At 44.0% G+C, this 26,941-nt stretch overlaps 2 protein-coding genes across 8 annotated transcripts; one reads left to right on the top strand and one right to left on the bottom strand.

The window, feature by feature from the left end:
- The first annotated feature begins 916 nt into the window (after positions 1 to 916).
- P2ry4 (pyrimidinergic receptor P2Y4) lies at positions 917 to 8,573 on the top strand. Of its 7 annotated transcripts, none has more exons than XM_050119673.1 (4): positions 917 to 1,067; positions 1,271 to 1,408; positions 1,903 to 2,890; positions 4,366 to 8,573. In XM_050119673.1, the coding sequence occupies exons 2-4, from the start codon at positions 1,372 to 1,374 to the stop codon at positions 4,454 to 4,456; spliced, it is 1,116 nt and encodes a 371-aa protein (XP_049975630.1). In that variant the 5' UTR covers positions 917 to 1,067; positions 1,271 to 1,371; the 3' UTR covers positions 4,457 to 8,573. The 7 variants fall into 7 exon arrangements, 6 of the variants coding, with proteins under 6 accessions (XP_049975630.1, XP_049975629.1, XP_049975632.1 ...); XM_050119672.1 differs by lacking the exon at positions 917 to 1,067 and adding an exon at positions 1,465 to 1,483 and having other exon boundaries at positions 1,080 to 1,389; positions 1,860 to 2,890; XM_050119675.1 differs by lacking the exon at positions 917 to 1,067 and adding an exon at positions 1,465 to 1,483 and having other exon boundaries at positions 1,080 to 1,389.
- Positions 8,574 to 20,264: 11,691 nt separating this feature from the next.
- Awat1 (acyl-CoA wax alcohol acyltransferase 1) lies at positions 20,265 to 26,941 on the bottom strand. Its single transcript, XM_050119698.1, has 7 exons — positions 26,845 to 26,941; positions 25,193 to 25,300; positions 24,855 to 24,925; positions 23,536 to 23,740; positions 22,593 to 22,764; positions 20,758 to 20,957; positions 20,265 to 20,549 (listed from the first exon to the last, which is right to left on the bottom strand). The coding sequence occupies exons 1-7, from the start codon at positions 26,939 to 26,941 to the stop codon at positions 20,395 to 20,397; spliced, it is 1,008 nt and encodes a 335-aa protein (XP_049975655.1). The 3' UTR covers positions 20,265 to 20,394.

Raw genomic sequence — 26,941 nt, forward strand, 5'->3', positions numbered from 1 at the left:
AAATGCTTCCTTATCGCCTTCATTTTCTCTATAACAATGATCATACTCTTTATGTTTTGTTGATTTATTATTACCTCCAATATTATGTAACGCCTATTAAGCTGACAGATTTTTAATTTTTATTTTGTGTGCATTGATGTTTTGCCTTCATGTACATCTGTGTGAGGGTATTGGGTCCTCTGGAAAGGAGTTACAGACAGCTGTGAGCTGCCATGTGGATGCTGGGAGTTGAACCTGGGACCTCTGGAAGAGCAGTCAGTGCTCTTAACCGCTGAGCCATCTCTCCAGCCCAAGCTGTCAATTTTTAATCTGTTTGGTTCACTCGTAGCAAGCTACCAGGATCTAGAACTGAAAGCTCTTGGGAAATGTTTGTTGACCCTTTTCCAGGTCTGATCCAGTATCATGGAGGATCAAGTTATCATGCTCATCAAGTTATGGATGTTAGAGTTTGGCAAATCTTGATCTTACCATTAATTATCAAAATACTCAAACTATCTGTATCTTAATTTTCTCATCAATAAAGTAGAGGCAGTAATAAAACCTATTTGATAGAGAGCCTGTAGAATCGTCAATGGGTATAAAGTCCTTAGAGCAGTGCCTAGCACAGAGTAAGGACTAGATAAACATTTGCTATAATTAAATGCATGCAGAGTAAAGATGGTTATCAGTAGTTTACATTTTCAAAAGTCCTTTAGTGTGTTGACTTGCTGTTGTCCATGTTAAAATTCATTTCCCATGTCTCTATGCCCATAAACTTATATGATCTTCCTGTAATTTAATTATCTTCAGTGGCCTGGCTCTTTATCTGTAAACGTGGATGTCTCCTTGTGTACACAATCATTGTGAAGCTGTTAAATAGTAATCTCACTGGGTCCCAGTTTCCCAATCTGCATGCTGAGTGGGTTGGACTAGATAACCTCCAAGAGCTTTTCTAGCTCTGACAATCTGCTGGGATGGGACAGGAGGAGGGATAAGCGCCACTCCGAGTCCCACCCCCAAGAATATGCCCTCTGGCTGCCAAGAGGGAGGGTGACAGAGTCAGCTGGGCTCAGCTTCAAGGGCACTGGGTAGGAGTCTTGCTAAGGCAAGGGTGGTGGAGGTAGTGCCGCTGGGCTGGAAGCAGGTGTGAAGTCGGGTGGCTTCAGAGGGAAATAAGAGTACAGAGAACTAGGACCAGGGTGAGAGGAGAGGGAGAGAGTCCCTCAGTTACTAGGACAGAGCTTTGATGGGGAGTTAGATGATAATTCGAGCCTGGGTATCTTCCCTTTAGATGTTGCTGGTCAGCCTCCACCCTCTTCAGCTAGCCAGGCTCTGCAGGAGAGGAAGCTGCAGAACACCACTGACTGCCTGTCCGAGTCCCTGCACTGCCTGATGCCCATCAGTCCCTGGGCTGGGCTACTGGAGCTGGGTAGGAGCTGGGCTACGGGAGCTGGGTAGGGGTTGAACTAAGGGAGCTGGGTAGAGGCTGGACTAAGGGAGCTGGGTAGGGGCTGGGCTAAGGGAGCTGGGTAGAGGCTGGGCTAAAGGAGCTGGGTAGAGGCTGGGCTAAAGGAACTGGGTAGGGGCTGGGCTAAGGGAGCTGGGTAGGGGCTGGGCTAAGGGAGCTGGGTAGGGGCTGGGCTTAGGGAACTGGGTAGAGGCTGGGTTAAGGGAACTGGGTAGAGGCTGGGCTAAGGCAGCAGGGTAGTGACTGGGCTCAGGGAGCTGGGGAAGAGCTGGGTAAGGGCTAGGCCAGCCTGGATTGCTCTTGGATCTGATCCTCCTCGCTCTCCTTGCTGCTTTTCCTCTTTTGTTGCAGGTTGGTCAGGACTGGGAAACTAGGGAAATCAGACATTCACTTCTGTCCTTTCTACCTCTAGGGGGCCATGACCAGTTCAGAATCCTTGCTATTTACATCTTTAGGCCCCAGCCAAAGTTCTGGAGATGGACGCTGTACCTTTAATGAAGAGTTCAAGTTCATCCTGTTGCCTGTGAGCTATGCGGTTGTCTTTGTGCTGGGCCTAGCGCTCAATGCCCCAACCCTCTGGCTGTTCCTCTTCCGCCTTCGACCCTGGGATGCAACAGCCACTTACATGTTCCATTTGGCATTGTCAGACACTTTGTATGTGCTGTCACTGCCCACCCTCGTGTACTACTATGCTGCCCGAAACCACTGGCCCTTTGGCACTGCCTTCTGCAAGTTTGTCCGCTTTCTCTTCTATTGGAACCTCTACTGCAGTGTCCTTTTCCTCACCTGCATCAGCGTGCACCGCTACCTGGGCATCTGTCACCCTCTGCGGGCGCTCCGCTGGGGCCGCCCGCGATTTGCAAGCCTTCTCTGCCTAGCTGTGTGGCTGGTAGTAGCTGGCTGCCTCGTGCCCAACCTGTTCTTTGTGACAACCAGCCCCAGTGGGACCACCATCCTGTGCCATGACACCACCCGGCCTGAGGAGTTTGACCACTATGTACACTTCAGTTCGGCAATCATGGTGCTGCTCTTTGGCTTGCCCTTCTTGGTCACCCTGGTCTGCTACGGACTCATGGCCCGACGACTGTATCGCCCTTTGCCGGGAGCCGGACAGTCATCGTCTCGGCTCCGCACGCTCCGCACCATTGCTGTCGTGCTGACTGTCTTTGCTGTCTGCTTTGTACCGTTCCACATCACCCGCACAGTCTACTACCTGGCAAGGCTATTGAAAGCTGACTGCCAGGTGCTGAACACGGTCAACGTGGTCTACAAAGTGACCCGGCCCCTGGCCAGTGCTAATAGCTGTCTGGATCCAGTGCTCTATCTGTTCACCGGGGACAAGTATCGACGCCAGCTCCAGCGGCTATGCAGAGGTACAGGGCCCCAGCCTCGGACTATGGCCTCCTCCCTGGCATTGGTGACCCTGCATGAGGAAAGCAGCAGGTGGGCAGACACCCACCAGGACGTCATCTTCCCTACCTATGGGGGAGACAGATTATAACCCTGGACACGGGCTATGAAAGGAATGGCGGTAACTGCAGGACGGAGGGAAGGGAGCCTGTTACTGACACCCGACGAGCGGCTGCCTTCTTTTCAGTCCACCTTTGGGGCAGTTACTCCTCCGTCTCTACTTTTTCTGCTTTTCTGTCCTTTCCTGGGGCCCCTGATTCGATTTCTAGAACCCGCAAAACTTCCTCAGTGCTCTTTGCCCTTTCTGCTTCCCCGGGTCCTTCCACAGCTTGCCTTTCTCCAACCAGAGTAGAGAATTCAGCCAGAGGGGTGAAGGGTGGAGCGATCTCAAGACTGGCCTGATGTATATAATGGAACAAGTCAGAATCAGGAAGCTGGGGTGCTAGCTATCACAGATGACATATTTGCCATAGGTAGCATCCACACCCACTTCCTGGCGCCCTCTCAAAGACAAGCTGGTCTTAACTGCCAAGGTGCTGAAATAGTATACAAGACCTCCAAACCCGCCTGGCAGAGCGCCACCAGCAGCTAGAGCTTGGTGCTGTTGAGCTGCTGAGCAGCCATGAGGTAGAGTACAGCCCTTGAGGGACGACCCTGTAGAGCTTCCGGAGGCAGAGTCCAGGTTGACAGCAACCTTGGGAACAAGAACGAGACTAGACCCACCTCTGGGACTGTGGAGAATGTATTTGGTAGCTCCCATATGTTTAATAAAAGGAAGAGTGGACAGCTCTGACTGAGAGGGAAGAAGCTCCAAGTTCTAGAACTGATGGGCAGAGCAGGTTTGTGCAAAGGATAGGGCGGTGACAGGAGTAGACGCCCAGAACTGGCTCTTGACTGGTCTCTCCCCTTTCTCTAGCTCTAGTTAGATAAAGGATAAACCTGTCACCAGCTCGTTTGGAATCGGGCTGTAGGATTTCAAGGCCAGGGTGGGGCATTCGGTCTTGCACCTGTTCAATCCTCTTGCCACAGCACCTAATGAGCTAGGAGGACCTGGTGGGTGTACGGAGCCGAGGGAACTCAATCCCGAGCCTGAGAGTTAAGAGTTTCTGGACCTGGTGGGTGTATGGAGCCGAGGGAACTCAATCCCGAGCCTGAGAGTTAAGAGTTTCTGGGCGGGCTTTGATGAGAAGGGAAATCTATTTTCAGCCTCTTTTCCTAGGAAATCACCTTAGGGCCTATGGGTCTTCTGAGTCAGACCCCAGCCTTTGCTGCCCTCTCTGGTCTCCTACTCATCTACTGATACCAAGTTCTGATTGGCTTCTACGTGTTCTCTCTGTCTCTGGATAGTAGGGGAGGGAGGTGCTAGGCTGCAGAGTAAGGCAGCTTAATCTTCATGCCCCTCTGCCCTCCTTTCCAGGCTTTACAGGGATTCTCTCCCCTGGAACGCAAGAGTTCTTCTATTAGTAGTAAATTATTGACCTCTTTTTTTTTTTTTTAATTCTCGCCAGGTTCCCACTCCTAAGGCCACAGCCCCCTTGCCTGTCACCTGTCCTACCTAAGATTATTCTCTTCAAGCTCCTCCATTGTCAGGCCCCATAACTCCAAGCTGCTTAGTCAAGACTAACTTCCTGGACTTTACGACTGCTACTATGTACCTCTATCTAGCATAGAACTAGCTACAGAGACCTGGGTGGCTTTGAACTCAGAGATCCGCCTGCCTTTTTGCCTCTCTGAGTGATGGGATTAAAGACGTATGCCACCAAGACTTTGTTTATTTTTCTTTGTCTTTTTTAGTTATTTCCACTACTGATTTTATACTTTACACTGATTTTATATCATTCAAAAAAGCCATAAGCACTCATACCTTAACCTTGCCGTCTCATCTTGCTGCTCTTCCGTTTGTCTCTGCTCAATTCCAGCACTGCATTTCCAGGAAGAGAGCTCTACACCCCTCTTACTCACGGAATTGCTCCAAACTCTCTGAGCTGCATTGCCTCCCGCTCTGCTGCTCTCAGAACACAAATTACATCTTTGGCAAGAATTTTAATGACACACACACACACATATGTCAATACACACACACACACACACACATATATATATATATATATTACTTTTATCCATCTTTGACCTCTCTACTTCACTTGACTCTGTTGCATGTGTTTTATAGTTGTTTAAAACATAAAAATAGCCGGGCGATGGTGGCGCACGCCTTTAATCCCAGCACTCGGGAGGCAGAGGCAGGCGGATCTTTGTGAGTTCGAGACCAGCCTGGTCTACAGAGCTAGTTCCAGGACAGGCTCCAAAGCCACAGAGAAACCCTGTTTCAAAAAACAAAAAACAAAAAAAAACAAAAAAAACCATAAAAATAACACTTAAAAGATCTCACTGTGACAACACTGAAGGAGATGTGGAGAGAAAAGATTCACCTATTTCAAACCCCTATTTTCACTTTTCATACTTCATGTTTTCTTGATTTGTATTCATGTACTGTAGAAGTGTAACCACGGTGTATAAAAGTCTGTTTTTAGGGTATTATGGTATGGTAGACTATAATCCCAAGAGCTGATAGTGGAGACAAGAGGGTCATAAGTTTGAAGTCAATCTAGGCTATGTAGTGAGACCCTATCTCAAAACAAAGAAGTATAATCTCTTATTTTAAACTCTCTCCTTTCCCGTGTCGATGCAGTCTTTCATGCTTATTATTTCAATAGCTATATAAAACTACTCCCATTGGTAGATTATATCTTATTAGACTCTCCCTTGCTATTGAACATTTAGGTAGCTCAATTTTTCTGTGCTTTGACTATCTTCCTGTTTGTGGCTTTTTTTCTTCTTGGCAATTCTGTGTTGAGTCTAGTACAAGTTCTCAGGAGCAAGATTACCAGACCAAAGAGCATGAACATTTGTACGGATTGTGATTTTTCAAAATGACTGCATAAATTTTTACTGTCACAATGATATACGGCTATCCTCGTTCCACTGCAGTTCCAGCATCAGACTTTATAGGAAATCTTTCTGGATGGTAAACATTCAATTTGTTAATTTCACTTCTTTGCCTCCTTATGGCACTGAACACTTTCTCTTGTGCTTATTATTCGCATCATTCTTCAGCTATTTTAGTGGTAAGCTTCTATTGAAATGTGATAATTATTTAATATGTGTATTATCATTGGTCATATTTGACATATTTAATTCATTTATTATAATGCTTTATGTCCTTATTCCCTTCCCTGGATTTAGAGTCTCTTTCCTCCTGCTTTTCCTTCATTCCTTCTCTCTTTGCTGTCATCTTCTTGTCTGACTCTCAACATGTGGGGGTTAGCTAATCTTTTCTCGCTTCTCAGATTGTTGAGATCCTCTTGGAGAGAACAAATAGCAGGTGGCTATGATATGATTTAGTTGACTTCTGGTCATTGAGAAAACCTCACAGGTCACACAGGGCTTGGGTTCCCCTTCATTTTCCAGTTGAAGAAACAGACCCAGTGAGGTGTCATGCCTGTGACTTACTTTCTACACAATGGCAGGAAGAAACTAGACCCTGGACTGGGTTCCCACGACTCCTTTCATTCTCCCATGCCAGCTTGGTGTTAGGCCAGACCTTTGTCCCTCTAAACCTCAACTGCCTATTGGACAGGTTCACTTAGATCTTCCACTGTTGCTTCTAACCCATAATATACAAAACGAAACCACCTGAACCAGTTCCCCTACTCGTCTTGCTCATTTCTATTCATGACATCTTTCTTAAATTACCTAGGCTCTAAAGCTTCTGGGAAAATTCATTCTTTTCTCTTCCTATCTCCAAGTTCTGACATTGCTTTTTTTTTTTTTTTTTGCCAGTTGTAGTTGGCCTTCTTTTATGGTCCCAATGCTACCCTTCTAATACTGACTCTTTTCATGTTCTCCCTGACTGAATGTCATAGGTTTCTGGATAGTCCTTACCTCCTGCCTCCTTTTACACAAATGCACATTGTCAGCTCAATCTGTCCAACACTTCTCTCAAAGTCTTTGATGATTTTTTATTGTCTACAAGTGAAAATAATTTAGGCAGAAATTCAAGAAGGTTTTATAAATCTTCTATTCTCCCTCAATACAAATGTCTCTTCTCTAGGTTTTTGTGTTTGATTGTTTGGTGTGTGTGTGTGTGTGTGTGTGTGTGTGTGTGTGTGTGTGTGTGTATCTTGGGACAGAGCCCACGGTCTTGCAATTGAGCTATGTTTCTAAATTTCTCTAGGTAAACAGGTCTCTTGTTTTCTCTCTCTGGACAATACTTGCACTTTCTTACCTCTGGACTTTCATTGTTTCTGTTCTCTTTACTGAAATACCACCCCCCAAGTTGTCCTTTTTTAAACTTTTTTCCCATGGGCCAGGCTTAGGTCTCAGAGACTTTCTCTGTTGATCCTTAACCAACAGTGATCTTCCTGATGTTGTCTTCTGTAATTACTGTCCACAGCAGTCAGTTAGCACCTTTACCATTTCTTGACATCACGGACACTATTTTGAATTATCAGTTAATTCTTCATGCATTCTTGGCTTGTGTATCCCACCTATAAACCCCTTGAGTTAATGTATTATAAAGGAAAGAACACAAGACTTGGGATCAGGACACCCAAGTTTGAGCCTTGAATCTGGAAATGGGACTCAAGTGTGTCACCTTAGATGAGTCATTCAAATTCTTTGAGCCATAATTTCATCATCTATGAAATGGAGATCGTAATCTCAGTTTTGTGTAATACTTCAGGTTACAGTGAGGCTGTGCAGAGCTAAAGTGCTAAGCAAATATAAGTAGCTGTTATCATCTCATTCTATTTGTTTAATAAACGGTGCTTAATAAATATTTAAAGTATGATTACATGCTAGCAATTCAGTTTGTTGTTTCTCTTCCTGGATACTGTCCACTTTAAGATGCTTACATGAATCTCAAAGAATTAAAGAGCCAAAATGACTTCTGGAACAGCAGGGCTGAGTATTTAAAAAAATGTTTGGAGTGGAAGTAGTCTATCCAGACTCTCTCATATTTTGCTGTGTGGGTTCCTTGGCCCGTGTATAAAGCTAGCCTGAATGAGAGGAGAGGTGCTAAAGCTGACCTTTCCGCTTTTCCCATAGTTTATATCCTTCATGCTATCATTTCTAGCTGACTAGGCAAAGTTAGCTGATCTCTTGGCGCTTCAGTTTTCTCATTGCTAAATTAGGGTAGGAATGCCTAGTTGGCAGGGCTGTGATGAAGAATCCATGCATTATAGCGAATGAAGAGCATCACTTGCAGTTCCTGTTGGTGAGACCCCCTTTCAATAGTTTTCAACTTTAACAAAACCAGATGAGCATCCCAAGGTCTAGATTTTGATCTCGCTCTGCCTAGAAGTGATATATAAGAGCTTGACAAAAATAAGCCCTTGTGGGAGCCGGAAGGCTAAAAGCTGCTCACTGAAGGCTAACACCAGTGATGAGCTGGAAGGAAGCAGATCCCACTTCTGGCATCAAGGGAGTTTTCAAAAGAGAGATTTATTACTAATTTTAAAAAGATTTGAATTAAAAAGGTTAAGAAAATAAACAGTTGTGTTAAGTGCACAAGAGAATGGAGGAAGTCTAAGAAACTCAGAACTAAAAATAAAAACACTTTATTCTCTGCCAGTTTGTATTTGTGCACCCAGAACATTAGTCAGTGACATCGATTAAAGAGATCATTCTTAAATAAATTTTCTTTTAAAAAATTTAATTCTGTGTATATATATGCCTCCTGGTGTGTGTGTGTGTGTGTGTGTGTGTGTGTGTGTGTGTGTGTGTGTGTATACCTATGAACGCAGATGCCCCTAGAGGCAAGAGGCATCATTGGATCCTCCTGGAGCTGGGATGGTTTTGAACTGCCTCACATGGGTTCTGGGAACTGAACTTAGGGTCCTCTGAAAGAGCAGTACACACTCAACCACCAGCCCATGTCTTCATCTCCAAATTTATTATTTAGTCATTTCTATTTATTTAATTTTTTGAGATGGGATCTTACTATGTGGTCTTGGCTGTTCTGGAACTCAATATGTAGAGCAGGCTGAGTGTGGACTTCTGCCTCTTGAATGCTGGGATTAAAGGCATGCGCCACCATATCTGGCCTTAAATAAGTTTTCTTCATGCTTTGTATAGTCCTCTTTCACCTTTGGTTTCTAAGTTCCCTACTTATTTGCACAGTCTTCAGAAGAATCCACTGAATAGTCTGTAGGCTGAAATTTCCAGCATGAGTTGAGGTGTAGTTTCTCACCAAAAGAAAGTTTTGAAAAAGTATTTGAGTGCAACTAAAGAGCTGGCATATCTATAAGGGACCTTGGTGTGTTTGGTGCCAGAGACAATGTATTTGGGTTACAAAATGGGACAAAGACAAATGATTCGTCCTTGAGCGAAAGTGTAGATTATTAAAAGATAGCGACTCTCTAAGAGGAAGAAGATGAAGTACTTCTTGGGGGTTGACTGATTATCACCATTAATTCTGTACTATTGGGGTCCTAATCATGTTCTTGGATCTATTCAAGAGAAGAAAAACAATTCGATGTGTTTGGGAAACTCAGGAGAGAAGCTAAGCGGAGCACCAGGGTGATGGCATCTGCTCAATTTGTGTTATTCTCAATGATATTTAGCTTAGTGCTCATTGTAAATCACACTTTTTATTACACAATAGCCTTCTACTTCCAACAGCAATAAGGTATCATTCTGGTTTCGGGGAGATTCCTTTCCAGAGGGTAGTCATTATTTTTGATTTCTGACAGTTTAAGGTATTATGGTTTGACTTTTGAAAAAAAGTTATTGTCTTTATCCCTTTTTTCTAATGAAACTTCCCAAAGAACTTTTTCCAGGAGAGTAATAGGTGCTACTATGCTTTTAAGTGTTTGAGTTAAACAATTGTAAACACGTCTCTTCACTGCAAGATTTATTAAGAATCATAAATCTCATAATGCCCATTGTTGTGAATTCCAACGAAGAAGGGGCTATGCATATATACGAGACTGGGAAATTATAAAGAAAGGGTTCGGTTTGGCTTAGAGTGTGACACTAACAAAGGAGCTGGGCTGCTGCTACTTCTGAAACAAAATATGAGGACAAGCAGAGGCATAACAATGCAAAGCAGAAAAAGAAGCCTAGCTTTATAGCAATATGCTCTCAAGTTAATAAAGCCAGCTGCTTTAAAATTAAGTCATTCCCTTTTAATGACCTAATCATCCCTTAAAGATACTACCACCTTTCAACACTTTTATATTGCAAAGAAAATTGAGTGTAAGTTTTGAAGGCAAAAACCACATTAGAACACAGCATACATTTTTCTCTGAGCTTGTTAAGCATGGCAACTTTTATTCCCCACAGCACGTCCCAAGAACCTGCCGAGATAGTCAGTGCTTCTCTAAGGAGGGAGACCTACTGAAACCACTAAACCAGAAGATATAAGTTGTCCTATGGCTCCAGCTCCTCTAGATTTCTTTCTTTCCACTATGAGCAAGTACAGAGCAAAGAAAAAGAAAAGAAATGACCTGGTCTAGTGGTACAGGCCTGGAATCCCAACTTCACAGGAGGCAGAAGGATTACCAAGTTCAAAACCTGCTTAAGCGACAGACTGAGGTCCAGTCAGTGAAACCTTGTCTCAAGACAACAAAATAAACAAGGGTACAGCTAGAATATTTGCTTCGTGTGTATGAGGTCCTATTGTAGTAAACCCCCAGAACTAGAGAAAGTAGGGAGATGATGGGAGAAGAAAGTTGTTATTTATATATTATTTATTTATTTGCAGTGGGAATTCATGCCTAGTTCTGTAAAACTGGTCAAGAGCCTTTAGTTGGAGAAGTCATGGGCCCTAATGGGAAATTTGCTACCACTGCTTTGCTGACTAGCCAGGCTTGCCTTCCAAATACTCAAGAGAACCCTTAGAACTGCTCGTTTTGCCATCTTTTCAGGTCTATGTTTATCCTTTTGATTGCAAAATGGTCACTCATCTTTGAAGAGTTTTGTGTTTTGCACAGGAGGAAAGGAATATTTTAGTCACATTTGTCTGTCTGAAACCAAATTAATTACCTAAAAGAACAGCCCCAAGGAGCAAAGACTTATTATAGCTACTGGTCCTTGGCTCTGTTGATTCTGGACACAGGGTGAGTCAGAATAGCACAGTAGTGGGAGTATGTGAAGGAAGATATCATTCACCTCGTAGGGAGAGAACAACAAACAAAGCAAAAAAAAAAAAAAAATAACCAGTTGTGCCAGTAGAGATGGATGCTGCCTGGAACCATAGCCCCCAGGATGCTAAAGCAAGAGGATGTGCATAGGAGGCTAGCCTCCCTACACAGGGAGCTGGAGGTTAGACCTGGGTTACATAGTAAGACCATGTGTCAATAGAAAAGAAAGAAAACAATTTGGACTTTAGGCTTCCTTCCTTCCTCTTTTAAAAATATTTGTTTGTTTGGTTTTTCAAAACAGGGTTTCTCTGTGTACCCTGGCTGTCCTGGAACTCACTCTGTAGACGCATGCTGGTCTCAGACTCAGAGACCTGCCTGCCTCTGCCTCCCGGGTGCTGAGATGAAAGGCGTGCACCACTATCTTCCAGCTCAGGCTTCTATTCTTTCTGCTTTGAGTGATACAATCCATTTCCAAGGTATTTGAGCCCAGTGCCTCATGTATACGAAGCAAGCACTCTACCGCTGAGCTATATTCCTAGTCCGTTTTGCCTTTTGAATGCTTTATTTTGAGATAGGGTCTCATTCAAATGGCCTGTCAGGATTTGAACCTGTGGTCTTCCTGCCTCAGCCTCCTGAGAAGTTGAAATCACAAGCCTGTGCCACCAGACGTAGCTTTGTTTTAAGGCCTGGGGATTGAACCCGGGGCCTTGTGCATGCTATGCACCTGATTTGTCACCGAACCACATCCCAGTTCCCTTTGTGCTTTGATTTTGAGATAAATTCTTACTAAGTTGCCAGTGATAACTTTGAGTTTAAGTCTGTAGCCAAGGTAAGCCTTAAATTACAATCCTCCTGCTTCAGCCTCTGGCATAGCTGGGATTACAGGCCTATGCTACCAAGCCTGGCTAAGTCATTAATTCTTTATTATATGCACCTCAGATTTTCTTTCTATTTAGAATCATGTTTATAACTGCTTACTATGTTTTCTAATTCAGATACCTGGTTGACAAAAGACAGATGAGGATGGTCCAACTCTAAAGCCATTTTCTTTTCTTGACTTTAACCTGGAGTTTCCATCGGAACAAATAGTGCCGATCTTCAAATTTGTCACCGATTCTTGGCATATGGCAATTTGATTTTAAAACTGTTTTTTTTTTTAAATTTTGATTTGTGAAGACATTGCCAAACCAATAGGGCTGGCTTGTGTAAATTTTAATTAGCACTAAATAAACCACTGGTAAGATGGTTTAGTGAGTAAAGGCTCTTTCAAGTCCAATGACCTGAGCTGGGTTCCCAGAACACGTCTGGTTGAAGGAGAGAACCAAGTCCGTTGTTGCCTTCTGACTTTTATAAGTGCTCGGTAGTATGTGACATCTCCCTCCTCCTACCCCACAAATAAATAAAATGTAGTAAAATAAAACTTCAAAAACGTAAGAATTAAAATACATCTTTAAAATTACAGAGTTTTGTCATCTAATTGGTTTCTCAGTATATGAAGCAAAGTCCTTATTGCAGAAGAACCAGACGATACAGGCAAGCAAAACAACCTGATTAAGTAGGCAATGCTTTCTTAGGGTCAGGAAATCATAATCATGTAAAATAACTTGATAATTAGGTTTCATTATACGTTTTTAAAATTGCTGCAGGCAACTTGTCAGTACAGAAGCATTCTGAATAATCATGTAGATGCTCTGTCATGGAGAAGGCAGGAGCAGGGTGCTCCATTCTCTGATGCTAAGCCTGTGTGGGAACTTCTTTCCGGGGTACAGTATGGGAAAAGCAACTTTTCAAAGAAGAAATTTGATAGATGCTGTTTCAGCCGGTGATCACAGTCAGTATCAGCATGGATGCTTGTTGATTGTATTCATTCCAGATATTATGTGATAAAAATAGCTTCCTGCCTCTTTTGTCTTTCTCTTTAAAACTCTTTTTTAATTTTTTTCTTTTTGTTATTATATTTTTATTTTTAAAACAAATTTTAACTTTAAATATATTTTGACCATATTCCTTCCAGACCCTCTCCCTACCCACCCAACTTTTTTTTTCTTCCTCAAAAAGCAAACAAAATCCCAATACAACAACAAAACTCCCTAAAACCAAGAAAACAAAATAGAAACATCACCCAAAAAGAAAAGAAAGGGAAAAAGAAAAACAACTGAACTGCAACCAAATGAAAGAACATGAGACCCGTCCCAGATTGAAAGAACATGAGACCTGTCCCAGAGTGGAAGAACATGAGACCCGTCCCGGATTGGAAGAACACGAGGCCTGTCCTGGAATGGTTGACACATGAACATGTGGCTTTCCCTTGAGTGTTACTCATATACCCAGTGTCACTCCATTGGAGAAAACTGATTTTCCCTCTCCCAGCAGGTATAAATGATAGCTCAGTTGTTAACCTTACCCTAGTGACTAGGTTTCCATTCATTCACTCATTACATTTTTATATATAACAAAATAAAATAAGATAAAATTATCGCATAGAAGTTGGACAAGGCAAACCAACAAAAGAAAATGAGCCCAAGAGAAGGCACAAGAATCAGAGACCTACTCATTCCCACACTCAAGAAACTCATAAGAACACTAAACTGGAATCCGTAACACATACACAGAGGACATGGTGCAGACCTGTGCAGGCCTTGTGTGTGTTGCTTCAGTGGCTATGAGTTCTTAAGAACTGTGCTTAGTTGATTTAGAGGGCCTGGTTTTCATGCTGTCCTCCGTCCCTCTGGCTCTTACACTCTTTCTGTCCCCTCTTCCGCAGGGTTGCCTAAGCTTTTATTTTTGAGTCCTTAAAACTCATTCTCCAGTGTGGCATGAACATGGATTGAGGAAAGCCCATGAAACCCCAACCCTATGCAAAGAACTACAGGCAACCAAGAAATGCTGAGAGTGAGGGAAATAGTCTTCCCCAGGGAAGAGCTCATCAATTTTTTTATCGAACACCAAATAGCCAGCCTGAATGCATATAAATATGTATGTATGTATATATATATATATGACATTGTATACACTGAGCTGGATGTAATTATGTATTTAGGAATATATGCATGTATATAGCAACAATTAATGAAAAAAGAAGCTACATATTTGAAAGAAAGCAATAAGGGCTATGTGGAAAGATTTGGAAGGAGGAAAGAGAAGGGGAAATGGGTAATTATATCATTATCTAAAATAAAAAGGCTATTCTTAAATATAATTTTTAAAGGGAAGGAAAAATAGACAAACTCCAATAGAGGGCAATCCTATAATCTTCTTGGCCAGTACTTTCCAAAACTTTCAAAATCATTAAAAACAATGAATGTCTAAGAAATTGTCCTTATCAAGAGGAATCACATGTAATGTGGTATCCTGGATGGGGTCCTGAAGCAGTAAAATGTCATTATATAAACATGCAAGAAAGTTGAATGGAGTGTCGTTAATAATGATGGATTAATATGGATACTTTAATTGTAACAACTATACCGAAACAACATAATATGCTAACATCAAGGGAAGCTAAGCACAGGGTGTATGAGAATGATGTACTAGCTTCAGTTTTCAGGGTTTTTTTTTTTCAGATAGAGTTTTCTGTGTAGCCCTGACTGTCCTGGAACTCTGAGGACTAGGCTAGCCTCGAACTCAGAGATCATCCTGCCTCTGTCTCCTGAGTGCAGATATCAAAGGTATGCACCACCACTGTCTGTCCAGATTTTCAGTTTTTATCTAAATTATTTTGGGTAACTGTATTAATTACTTTTCTATTGCTGTGATAAAGCACCATGTTCAAGGCAACTTATAAAGCATTGAATTGGGCTTATGGCTCACAGTTTCAGAGTGTTAGAGCCCATGATGATAAAAGGCAGCCAGCGCAGCAGGTGAGAGCTCACACCTCACAAGCAGGAGGCAGAGAGAGCACATGGGAGTGACAGGACATTTTTGAAGCCTGGCCCCATGTTGCACCTCTTCCAACAAGGCCAAATCTCCTTATCCTTCCCAAACAGTTCCACCAAGAATTCGAACATATGGGCTTATGGGGGCAATTTTCATTCAAACCACCACAACAATAAAGTCCAGAGAGCCCAAAAAATTCTTTATCAAAAGAGACTACTAATTCTTGAATAGATACATGTATGGGATCTATTATATATGCATACACATTTTAATTAGTTACTTCTTTTACTTCTTAAGTTTTAAATTAGGAATAGCCTTAATCCCCCCCCCCATGATCATTAAATACAGATAGCCTTGCTTCCAAGTTGTGACAGTGGTACTTTTCTGGAAAATTCTATTTTCATTATTACTCTGCCATGTTGAAGAGTTTGAATCTCATACTGTAGGTCTCATTACTTAGAGGAAACCTGAATGTCCCATGAAGCTTTAATAGGGTTCTGTCTCCAGATAAGTTTATAGGATACGGAACACTCACTCCCCTTGGGAAAATCACAATGAACAGACTCTCTTTCAACTCCACCTGAGCCCATGACCTGCCTAAGGACTGGGTGTCTTGCACCTGCCTTCTGGATCCCACATTAGTGCATCTCTCACCCTCCAGGAGAGCAGCTTCCTTTGGCAGCAGATGGTAGTTAACACGCAGACTCACAACTGATCAGGATTCGAGGAGAAGTGAGAGGCTATGGAGTGCTCAGCTCTAAATGGGCCATGCATATCCAGTCCCTATGCCCTAAGGCTCAGAGGTCATTGTGGAAGAGGAGGCAGAAAGATTGCAAGAGCCAGAGGAGGTGGATGTCTACAGGGAATCAATGCTTTTGTACATGATAGGAGAGTTACACATATGAACAGTTCTGACGGCATGCATGCACAAACTTAAGCCAAACAAAACTCCAGCATGGAGGTGGGAGGTGGGCATGAAGTCCCGCCTCTACCTAAGGAGTTATTGGTAATTGACAGCTGTCAAGAAAAAGAAGAGTTAGAATTTTTTTTAAGGGCATGGTGCCTGGTAGGTCTCACATGCTCCAATGGATGACCACACACCCAGGAATATATAGGATTTGCTTATGGGACTTGATTGTTTAAAACAACGAGAACAGTGGCTTCATAAAAAGGAATTTGGCAATGACTCTTCTGTTTCTATATTGTGAAATACATTAAGGAGTATAGGTATTAGCTCTTCTTGGAAGTTCTGGTAGAATTCTGCATTGAAACCATCTGGTCCTGGGCTTTTTTTTGGTAGGGAGATTTTTGATAACAGTTTCTAGTTCTTCACGACTAACAGGTCTATTTAGATCGTTCACCTGCTCTTGGTTTAGCTTTGGTATATGGTACTTATCTAAAAAAATGTCCATTTTTTTTTCTTTTGCATTTTCCAGTTTTGTGGCATACAGGCTTTTGTAGTAAGATCTAATGATTCTCTGAATTTCCTCTGTGTCTGTGGTTATATCCCCCTTTTCATTTCTGATCTTAATTATTTGCGTGTTCTCTGTTGTTTAATTAGTTTAGATAGGGGTTTGCTGATCTTGTTGATTTTCTCCAAGAACCAACTTTTTGTTTCATTGATTCTTTGGACTGTTTTCTGTATTTCTATTTTGTTGATTTCAGCCCTCAGTTTGATTATTTCCAGTCTTCTACTCCTACTGGGAACATCTGCTTCTTTTTTTTCTAAAGCTTTCAGGTGTGCTGTTAAGTCCACAATGTATGCTTTCTCTGTTTTCTTTAAGTGGGCACTTAGTGCTATGAACTTTCCTCTTAGCACTGCTTTCATCGTGTCCCATAGGTTTGAGTATGTTGTCTCTTTATTTTCATTAAATTCAAGGAAGACTTTAATTTCTTTCTTAATTTCTTCCTTGACCCAGGTGTGATTCAGTAGTTGACTGTTCAGTTTCCATGAGTTTGTCGGCTTTCTGGGGGTAGCATTGTTATTGCCTTCTAGCTTTAGTCTGTGGTGATCTGATAAGACACAGGTGGACACTGATATTTTTTTGTATCTGTGGAGGTTTCCTTTGTTTCCGAGTATGTGGTCAATTTTCGAGAAGGTTCCATGAGCTGCAGAGAAGAAGGTATATTCTTTCCTTTTTGGGTGGAATGTTCTATAGATGTCTGTTAAGTCCATTCGCTTCATTACCTCCAATAGTTCTCTTAATTCTTCTATTAGGTTTTTGTCTGATTGACCTGTCCATTGGAGAAAGAGGTGTATTGAAGTCTCCTATTACTAGTGTGTGTGGTTTGATGTCTGCCTTGAGTTCTAGTAATATTTCTTTTACATAGGTGGGTGCTTTTATATTAGGGGTGTAGATATTCAGGATTGAGACTTCATCCTGATGAATTGTTCCTGTTATGAGTATAAAGTGTCCATCTCGATCTCTTCTGATTGACTTTAGTTGAGCCTATAATTCATGATCTTAGAGAAGCTAAATAAGAAGGAGAACCCAAAGAAAATCATATAGGCATCCTCCTGAATATTAACCTTCATCAGGCGATGAAAGGAGACAGAGACAGAGACCCACATTGGAGCACCGGACTGAAATCTCAAGGTCCAAATCAGGAGCAGAAGGAGAGAGAGCACGAGCAAGGAACTCAGGACCGCGAGGGGTGCACCCACACACTGAGACAATGGGGATGTTTTATTGGGAACTCACCAAGGCCAGCTGGCCAGGGTCTGAAAAAGCCTGGGATAAAACCGGACTCGCTGAACATAGAGGACAATGAGGACTACTGAGACCTCAAGAACAATGGCAATGGGTTTTTGATCCTACTGCACATATTGGCTTTGTGGGAGCCTAGGCAGTTTGGATGCTCACCTTACTAGACCTGGATGGAGGTGGGTGGTCCTTGGACTTGCCACAGGGCAGGGAACCCTGATGGCTCTTTGGGCTGATGAGGGAGGGGGACTTGATTGAGGGAGGAGGAGGGAAATGGGAGGCGGCAGTGGGGAAGAGACAGAAATCTTTAATAAATAAATAAATAAATAAATTTTAAAAATGCAATTTCTTTAAAGATAAAAAAACAACGAGAACACAAAGTTGGGTGGGTATGGAATAGGGGTAAGATCTTGGAGTAGATGTAGAAAGGGATGACTATAATCAAGAAACAATGCATGAAATTCTCAACAAATTAATAAAAATCTTTTAAAAGAAAATTACTATGTCCATTAATGTTCTAAACTTTAGAGCTAAAGTCTAAAGACTCTAAAAACACTTCAGTAAGTATATCTATCTACTCTAGCACCTCCCAAGCTCGTTTTTACTATTATCTTCTGTTCAGTAATTATTAGCATCTTAGAGCATTAGTGGTACCCAGAGCATAAGTTAGAGTATATTGGTAGGGCCATTGTAGAAGCAAGAAACAATTTTGACTAAAGGATGACTAATCGGATTTAAGATTCAGCAAGGTAGCCTGATGGAAGAATTGACTAGAGCAGATTTTACTAGAAGGAATAGCAGTAGTCAGTGAATTTTGGTAAAGCCTTTGTATATAGATTATGGTAGTAGAGGAAAGGAGGGGCTTGTTGGATTAAGAAAAGGTAGCAAATTTGATATGATTTGGGGATACAATGGGAATTTGGAGGAAGGCGATGAGTTGCTTGGGACAGGGATGAGCGGAAGGTGTTTGTTGGGGACTGGGAAATTGGATCTCTCCTTCTGCTCCTGCTTTGGACCTTGAGATTTCTGTCCGGTGCTCCAATGTGTGTCTCTGTCTCTGTCTCCTTTCATTGCCTGATGAAGGTTAATATTCAGGAAGATGCCTATATGTTTTTCTTTGGGTTCTGGATCCATTTGACTATTGCTTACAAGGGAAGTCTGGGTTAGAAATAGACCCAAAATTATGTAAAATAAGAGAAGGTGGAACAGTTAAGAGTCAAGCAAAGGCAAAAAGAAAATTCAAATGGGCCCTTAACTTTGGGGTATTTGGTGAATTTGAAAATGTGTCTTATTTTTGTCTGGATGTATGCGGCTTTGCGAGTGTGAGTGAAGGGCTGGAGGAGGCCAGAAGAGGGTGCTGACTTCCCTGGAGCTGGAGTTACAGGTGCCTGTGGAGTTGCCTAATGCGGGTTCTGGGAACCAAATTGGGGTTCCTCTCTCTCTGCAAGAGCAACATGTACTCTTAACCACGGTGCTATCTCTCCAGGCTCTCAAAGTGCCTCTTGCTGTTTTTTTTTTTTCTGAAGTAAGAGACATCTCTGTTTTTATTTCCTCCTTTAAACTTCCCATAGTTCAGGAGCTGCAGTTGGTAGCATGAAACACAGGTATCCATGTACTTAGCATGTTCTAGGCCCTGGATTCCATTCCTAGCACACATAAACCAGGTGTGGTGGCACACTCCTCAGCATTTCGGAGATAGAGGCAGGAGGATAATAAGTTCAAGGTCATTCTCTGACACCTAGCAAGTTTGTGGGCAGCCTGGGCTATGTGAGATAGCATCTCAAACAAACAAAAAACAACAACAACAACAACAAAAAAAAAACCCAGGAAAATAAAGCAGAGTACAACTTTTAGAAAGAAAAAAAAACTATAGATAGAATTTTGTAATGATTAAGATAGCCTGGGACCATTTCAAGGCAAACAAATGTGAAACACTTATGTCAGCGGAGAACTGATCTCGAGTAAGGCACCTTTTGTCTGTCTAAAATCACGCTTGGCAGTGGTGAGGAAGTAAGCCTTTGTATTTGAGGACAGAAGATAATTTTTAAAATTGTACATGAATATTTGTAACCGCACTGTTCATAGTAGCTGAAAAGTGGGACAAAAGAGCTGTCCTTCCGCTGATGGCTGGATCAACAAAACGCGGGTCATCCTTAATAGACCATTATTCAGCCACAGAGAATGGAACACTGTTGCATGCTATAATACGGAGGAACCTTGAAAATACGCTGAAAGAAAGAAGCCAATCATGAAATAACGTATGCCATTTTGTTTCATTTCTAGGATACTCAGACTGGCACAGCCTTAGGGACAAGGGAAATCAGTCATTGCCCGCTGCTGAGGCAGCGGGCAGTGACTGCGGTGTGTAATGGGTTTCTAGCGGTGCTTGAAAGAATCCCAAAACAGCTGGTGGTGGTCGTTGTACAGCTGTCTGGAGATACTAACCACTGCTGGACTTTGCACGTCAAACGGGCTAAATTTCTGAGACGCAAAGTACATATTAATTTAAATGTTTTATTAAGATTTTTAAAAACTGGAGTGGTAACTGTTTGGTCATTGTTTGAGTCCTTCAGGATCTAGGTTTCAAGCTCAGCCAAGGCCTGAGACTAGAAGGGCCTCAGGATGGACCCCTCTGAAGACTGAGGGGGTGGAACTCCTCAGGGACAACTCCTGTGGGGGTGTGGGCAGGGGCAGTACTATTGTCAGAAAGGAGCTCTTAATGTCCCCTCGCTGAGCATGCGCACAGCCTCCTTCATCTTCCTTTCCCAGGACTCTCTGATTCCAAAGCAGGTGCTCTCAAGGGGAGTCTCTTCAATCACAAGAAAAGCAGCTTCTGGGTGTTGGAGCAGCCGTGCTGGACCTTATGCTGGTCAAACAGCTTGTGTAGGGCATCCATGTAGAGCGCATGGTATTTGTTCACCGTCTCTGGGCTCGGGTTTTCAATACGGGGCAGGGGCAAAGGCTCCCCAACTGTCAAAAGAGATGAAAAAAAAAACCTAAGAGTGAACGTGCCAGAACCCTCATTTTTTCCACCCTCCTCTCCTTTCTAGGGCCACTCCTGTCAGGTCTCAGCTTCCCCCACTCTGCTGCCCTCTTATTTGGTGGAGGAGGGGTAAGATGCAGCTACATAGATGGGAGAAAGAGCTTAGATGGCCCCGAGGCTGAGAGCAGCACTCACCTATAGTGACAATGGGCTTGTGGTATGGTAGGAGTCCCAAGGAACCTTGATTGAAGCCTTGTCCATAGAAGACACAGAAATAGAAACCAAAGATCCGGCGGAAGAAGCTTTGGAACTTGTACATCCAGCTCTCCTCATGAAACAGCACTTGGTCATATACCTCAGTTTCTCCAAACGTGAACGTAGGGACCAGATGAGCTCTGTAGGAAAATCTTCATTTCTCAGACACAGGCTATTGTGGAAACCATGCTGGAAGGACTTTTAAGGTCAGGCACTCTTCCATTAAGATGTAATGCTAGAGGCCTAATTCATTCTTTTTGCACTTCACAGGGTCCCCTATTTGGTATGTCCTGTCTCGAGAATTTCCAGGACAACGAGAGTATTAACTCTAGCCTAGATTCCCAAGGCAAGACACAGAGATCCAGACAGGAAAGAAGAGCTTGGAAGAGACCCACATGGTGACCAACTTCCAGTGGGTGTCGAGAATGAAACATCTAACTTTCTGTTCGAGAAGTCACAGGCTACAGGTAATGTGGATATATACGCATATTTGAAATGCCCCTTCCCAAGGAGAACAATCAGAAGGTAGTCTGTCTGTCCTTGGGTCATGGGACTGAAGTATTGTTTCTTTTCTAAAGGCCACAAGAGTCCACTGTGAACAGTGGATGCTCTAGGGAAAAAACAAAACAAAACAAACAAAAAAAAAAAAACTAAGGCTCCTTACAGCCCATATCTGAAAAAAAGAAAACACAGCAATTTGGTATGTGTTACTTGATTGGTTCTTCATAACACAGAGGACATGGTGGGGAAACCAGAGCCCAGGTCCATAAAAGAGAAGACCGTACAGGCAGCCAGAGACTAGAACCCAGGTCTCCTGACCAACTCAGAGCTCTCCCTGTATATTATAGTCTGGACTGGTAGGCCACTGAGGGGAGGTTATATAAAGACAGGTTTGTGTCCTCCCTGAGTATGCAGCAGACAAGTGCCCCTGTGTCCAGTGAACTAGACCACTGGACTGGTAGGCTCCCGATCACTCCAGACACCAGCTCCCTTTTTCCTTCCTTTCCCAAGACAGTGCACCTAACATTTAATAACCCCCCCCATGTGTGCAAGGTACATGGTAGGTATTTTATGACTGAATTCATTCATAACTCACTGGGCCTGGGGGCTTAGATCTATAATCGAAGCTACTCATGAAGCTGAGGCAGGGGGATCATGGAGCTGTGAAGCCCAGTCATCCCATGCAGGAAGGACAATGATCAGTAGCTGTAAGATGAAGATCCCAAGGCTCAAATATGCAGTCCCAATATGCATGGTAAGCCATACATCCAGGGATGGTATTATTATTATTGTTGTTACTTATCTGGCGCTGGGATGGAACCTAGAGTCTCATGCATGTTAGACAGTTGCTCTACCACAGAACTACAGTTCAAGGCTCCTGGAGCCAGGATTTTCAATCAGGCTCCAGACTCCAGCTCTTTGCATAAACCCATTGTTTTGTAGTGTGCCTTGCACTTACTATCCACAGACAAATGTGGACTATCTGCTAGTCACAGAGAAATGTGGACTTAATTGACTTTAGCCTGAGTCTAACTGCCCTGGACATTGCACTAGAGTTCGTGGTCTGACTTCCTGGGAACTGGTGCAACTCACTGAGAGGAAGCGGATGGCCTAAAGCTTAAAAAAAAAAAAAAAAAAAAAAAAAAAACCCTACAGTCATCTCTTCTACTCAGTCCTAAGTTCCTAGAGGGCAAACTCAAGTGGTACTCAGTTTACCACAGTCTACAGGGTAATGAGCAGAAAGAGACCCCTACTCCTCCTGTGGGGGGACCTACCCGTGTCGGAGAGCTGTGCGCACAAACCCTTTGCGCTTCTGGAGGAGGAGGGTGGTGGTGTTAGGCACACTCTGCAGGGCCTCTCCTACTCCTCCCACAACGATGCCCACGAGGTTTCCAGTGCCGTGGCTCAGCAGGTAGTCGATGGCTGGCTGGCTCACAGAACACACTCCTAGAGAGAATCAAGGGCAGAGCGGGCACAGTCATGAGGAGAGGCGCAAATGCCAGAGAGAGTAGACTGGTTTCTGGGTTCCCATGGTCCACAGGAGGAAAAGCTCAAGGAGATGGGACAGAAGTGTGAGGAAGAGAGAACACATTTCACTTGAAGGCAAGGTCAGTCGGAAGCTACAGCAGGGTGGTTTTTAGTGGGATAAATCCAACTTTCTGAATCACAATTCTGATTCCACCCTTTTCAGTCCATGAATAGTAATACCTATTGTTTAGTGAACACATACTCTGTACCAGGTATTCTGTTGAACACTTATTTAAGAGATTTGAGAGAATTCTCATTAAATCGTCGTACTATTTCAGCACTTATTTTTCAGGTGAGGAAGCTGAGTCTGCTAGAAAATTAGCTAATTTGCCTATGATCTTTTTTGTTTGTTTGTTTCTTGAGACAGGTTTCCAGTAACTATGGAATCAGTCCTAGAACCCACTCTGTAGACCGGGCTGGCCTCGAACTCACAGAGACCCACCTGCCTCTGCCTCCCACGGGCTGCAATTAAAGGCATGAGTCACCACTGCCCAGCTAATTTGCATGTGATTTTACAGCAAGCAACAGAGTCAAGATTTAAGTCTGGATAGGTTCACCCCAGGGCATAAGCCTTCACACTGTGATTGTTGGGAATGGAGCAGTGTAGGGAGAAGAGGCTTAAAGGGTGCGTGGTATGACGCAGCTACAGTGAAATGGCCCAGAGACTCCAGGGAGGATGATCAGAAGCACCTTTGGCCATGAGGTAGTCCCGAATAATGGGGATCTTGAAGAACCAGGACAGCGTGGCCAAGTGAGGAGTGATGCCTGGGAAGGTCTCCGAGAAGCCTGTGGCCTCAGTGCAGAAGTTGCAGAAGGCGCCGAAGGTCAGGAGACCATGGGGATGGACCCCCATTATGTAGTTGTGTGAAGGTGACAGGTCCTTTGTCTTCCGGATCTGCAACCATGGAAACAAACAGCATAGAGAGAGAATGAGCACACATGAGGCAACAAGGTGAAGACATGTCAGGGATTTGGGTATTCTCTGAAACAGTTGCCTGACAACAGACAAAACACACAAGGCTTTCAAGAATCCTGGACTTTGATCCCCACAGCCCTGGGATGACAAGACAGGATCCAGGGCAACTGGGACTAATGAGCCTCTTCTCTTGCTTGTGTGTTCAAGCAGTTTCAGCCATCGGTATCCAGGAGAGCTTTATGCACATTATCATTTTCTTTGTGCAATGTTGTATTAGATGTCATGGCCAGGAAGCTCCGCTTGAGAAAAATCAGGACTCGGACTGAAGGGCTGGCTCAGCAGTTCAGAGCATTTGCTGCACTTGCAGAGTCCCCAGCGCCCATGTGGTTACTCACAACCACCTGTAATTCCAGTTCTAGGGGCTCCAGTGTTCCCTTCTAGTCTCCTCGGGCACTGAATGTATGTTGTTTGCTTACATGCATGCTTACGCAAAATGCTCACACACAAATAAAAAGAAATATATTTTAAAAATCCAAACACTGGCCGAGTTTGTCATCGACTTTAAAGATTACCCAGAGGAACCTCAGAGCAGCCCGTCTCTAGACCTCCTCTCTGCGGTGTCCTCCTTCGCCTGCCTCCAGTATCTGCCTGGGTAGCTTCCCATGAACACTGAAAGCGCCGCTTGGATACTGCCACAGCTGTGAAGCATTTCCTGGCTAGCCTCCACCCGAATCATTTCTGTGTCTTGTACCAGATTCTAATTACGCACTTACCCATTCTTGCCATCAGATGTGAGCGCCTTGCTCATGAAGAATCACGTTGTTGTTACTGCTCTGAGGCCCAAACATGTGGCTAGTGGAAATTTTTTAATCTCTTTTGTTAAATTGAATATACTTTCGCTCAGCCTGTATCATAAGGCAGGTCATGCCAAGAGCGTCCAAAATATCCCAGCAAAGTACAGAAGACCATGCTGTAATCCAGCCAGAGCCGACACTTTGCCAAGATGCCCAGTTTTCTTATGGAGAATGCTAGTTCTTCGATATAATGTCTGTGTTTTGAGTGTTGAGAGGGACACTGGGGAAGAGATACTTACTGTAATAGGGAAATAGTCCCTGATGTGGGTCCAGACATACCAGTTTCTTACCCAGGCTGAACGCCTGCCACCTGAGACAAAAGTGCCAGTAGAGCATGATGTTAGTATTGCTATTCCGCACCTCTCAGTCATCCAGGGATTCCCTAGCGCCGTGGAGGACCACGTCTCTGCTACAGAGGTAGGAAAGGAAGACATTCCAGAATAGGTCCAGCTGCCTGGCTTTCGAGTCTCTGAGAATTTGGAAGGGAGGTCTGTGTGGCATGGTGAGTGGGACCCTCCCACAAGCGGGCTTATAGGCTATGGTGGAACATTCTTTTTCCCAGGTTCGTGAGTCCTACCTTGATTTGGAGTCTTCCAATCCAGGAGTAACCAGACAAAGTAAAGTGTTGGCAGCAGCCACAAGGGTGTGAACAGCAGGCCAAAGAACAATGGCTGCAGGATCCAAACTGAGGGAAGAGTAGGCAAGGCCAGGTTTGTACTGGCAGCAGAACTCAGCCACGCCCATGCTCTGAACCTGGGCTTCAGCACAGTCTAGGTCCCGACATTTATCCTTCGGAATTTTTTTCTATCATCTACCATATGCAATCCCCAGTTCTCCTCCTACCTCTCATCCTGTTCCTCTGACTCCCTGTCTAGTCCCCATTCCTGTACTCTGGCTCTGTGCCTGGAACAAGCTTTTTATCAACTGCTCATATTCAGCTATCCCCCCCCCCCCCCGCCTGTCTCCTGTCTCCCTTTGTATCCATCATCCCAGAATCTGTGTTAGGTATGAGTCTACCTTCCTTTGTCCTCATACTCCCCATCTCTTCCTTGACCATTCCCAGCCAACATCCCCATCCCCATCCCCATCCCCATACTGTTTCCTCCCCACTGTTCTTGTCCTCTTGCCCATCCAACATTCCTGCCATGGTCTTTCTCTCACTCAACACTACCTCTCCACTTTCAGAGTAGCAAGCTCTATGGCTCAAATGCTGGCTCTATAGCTGGGCATGTGGACATACACCTGCAATTCTAGCACTCAGAAAGCTGAGACAAGACAATAATGAGTTAGAGAGCACACTGAGCACGGACTTCTCTCATAAAATCCAACCAATCCGGCAACAAAACAACAACAAAGGCCACCAAGAGGACAAACAAAGAAACAAAAGCTCTGCAGGCCCCACTTCTCTAAGCCTACAATGCTAGCTGTTCCCCTGTGCCATTCCATGTTGCTGGAAACCCCTGTAAGCACATTTGCCCTCTATAGGTAGTGCAGGTTAAGGAGTGGCTACAATTGGCTGCCACATTCATATCTACTGGGACTGCCCCCAACTCCTGTCTTTTCCCACTGTGCCCTGGGCCTTCATTGCTTCCTTTCCATTCGAGGTACAAGACCCCATGGCTCAACTCTCTAAGTCGATCAAAAGACCAATATTGAGACTTCCCAAGACCATAAGAACATCCCCCAGGTCTGACCCTGCCTCCTTGGATTGGCTTCTTGCTGGGCACTCTTGGATCAGTACTCACAGATGGCAAGGTAGCTCAAGGGCCACTGCAGAAGGCTCAAACTCTGTAAGTAATCAGACTTCTTAGAGCAAGGCATTATGCCCAGGTGCCTGAGGGAGGTAAGGGTCCCAGAGCCTGTTCCAATGAAGGGTGCCACCAGCCTCTGCAAGCTCACCTAATAGTGACTGATGAGGCTATGAAGAGCTGACACTTGCCCTCTCCCCTCTTTTCCACAACTCCCTCCTCCCACCCACTGCAGAGGCCTGTTCAGTAGCCCTGGGGACTGCCCTCGCAGGTCTAGCCCCGCCCACCACCCTTTGACTCTTTTCTGTGACTATGGGGACATCAGGATGAAGAAAGGGAGAGCAGAACTGTCATCCAGCCTAAGTGACAGATACCCAGAAAGGGGACAACTCTCTCACAGGCCACTCAGGCCACAGGAGGCGTACACTGCAGGAATTAGCTGGTGGGAGGAATATTCTGGGGGTTCTAGGGTGAGGGACACCTGGAGTTGGATCTCTGTTGCCCTCAAGCAACCCGACGCTAGGCTGCGCAGTCTCACACTTTCCTGCAGGTGCACACCAGTAGAGACTGGAGCACAT

The sequence above is a fragment of the Alexandromys fortis genome, unplaced genomic scaffold, assembly GCF_014885135.2.
Source record: "Alexandromys fortis isolate MF-2015 unplaced genomic scaffold, M_Fortis_MF-2015_v1.1 scaffold_155, whole genome shotgun sequence".
NCBI lineage: Eukaryota > Metazoa > Chordata > Mammalia > Rodentia > Cricetidae > Alexandromys > Alexandromys fortis.

Excerpts from the sequence above, each read along its gene's own strand:
- P2ry4 (XM_050119673.1), top strand. The coding sequence starts at position 1,372 with ATGCCCATCAGTCCCTGGGCTGGGCTACTGGAGCTGG. Across the intron at positions 1,409-1,902 it reads GGCTGGGCTACTGGAGCTGG|GCCCCAGCCAAAGTTCTGGA; the intron begins GTAGGAGCTGGG and ends TTACATCTTTAG. Across the intron at positions 2,891-4,365 it reads CTGCATGAGGAAAGCAGCAG|GTTCCCACTCCTAAGGCCAC; the intron begins GTGGGCAGACAC and ends AATTCTCGCCAG.
- Awat1 (XM_050119698.1), bottom strand. The coding sequence starts at position 26,941 with ATGTGCTCCAGTCTCTACTGGTGTGCACCTGCAGGAAAGTGTGAGACT. Across the intron at positions 25,301-26,844 it reads CAACAGAGATCCAACTCCAG|TTTGGATCCTGCAGCCATTG; the intron begins GTGTCCCTCACC and ends CTCTTCCCTCAG. Across the intron at positions 22,765-23,535 it reads GGACTACCTCATGGCCAAAG|GAGTGTGTTCTGTGAGCCAG; the intron begins GTGCTTCTGATC and ends GATTCTCTCTAG.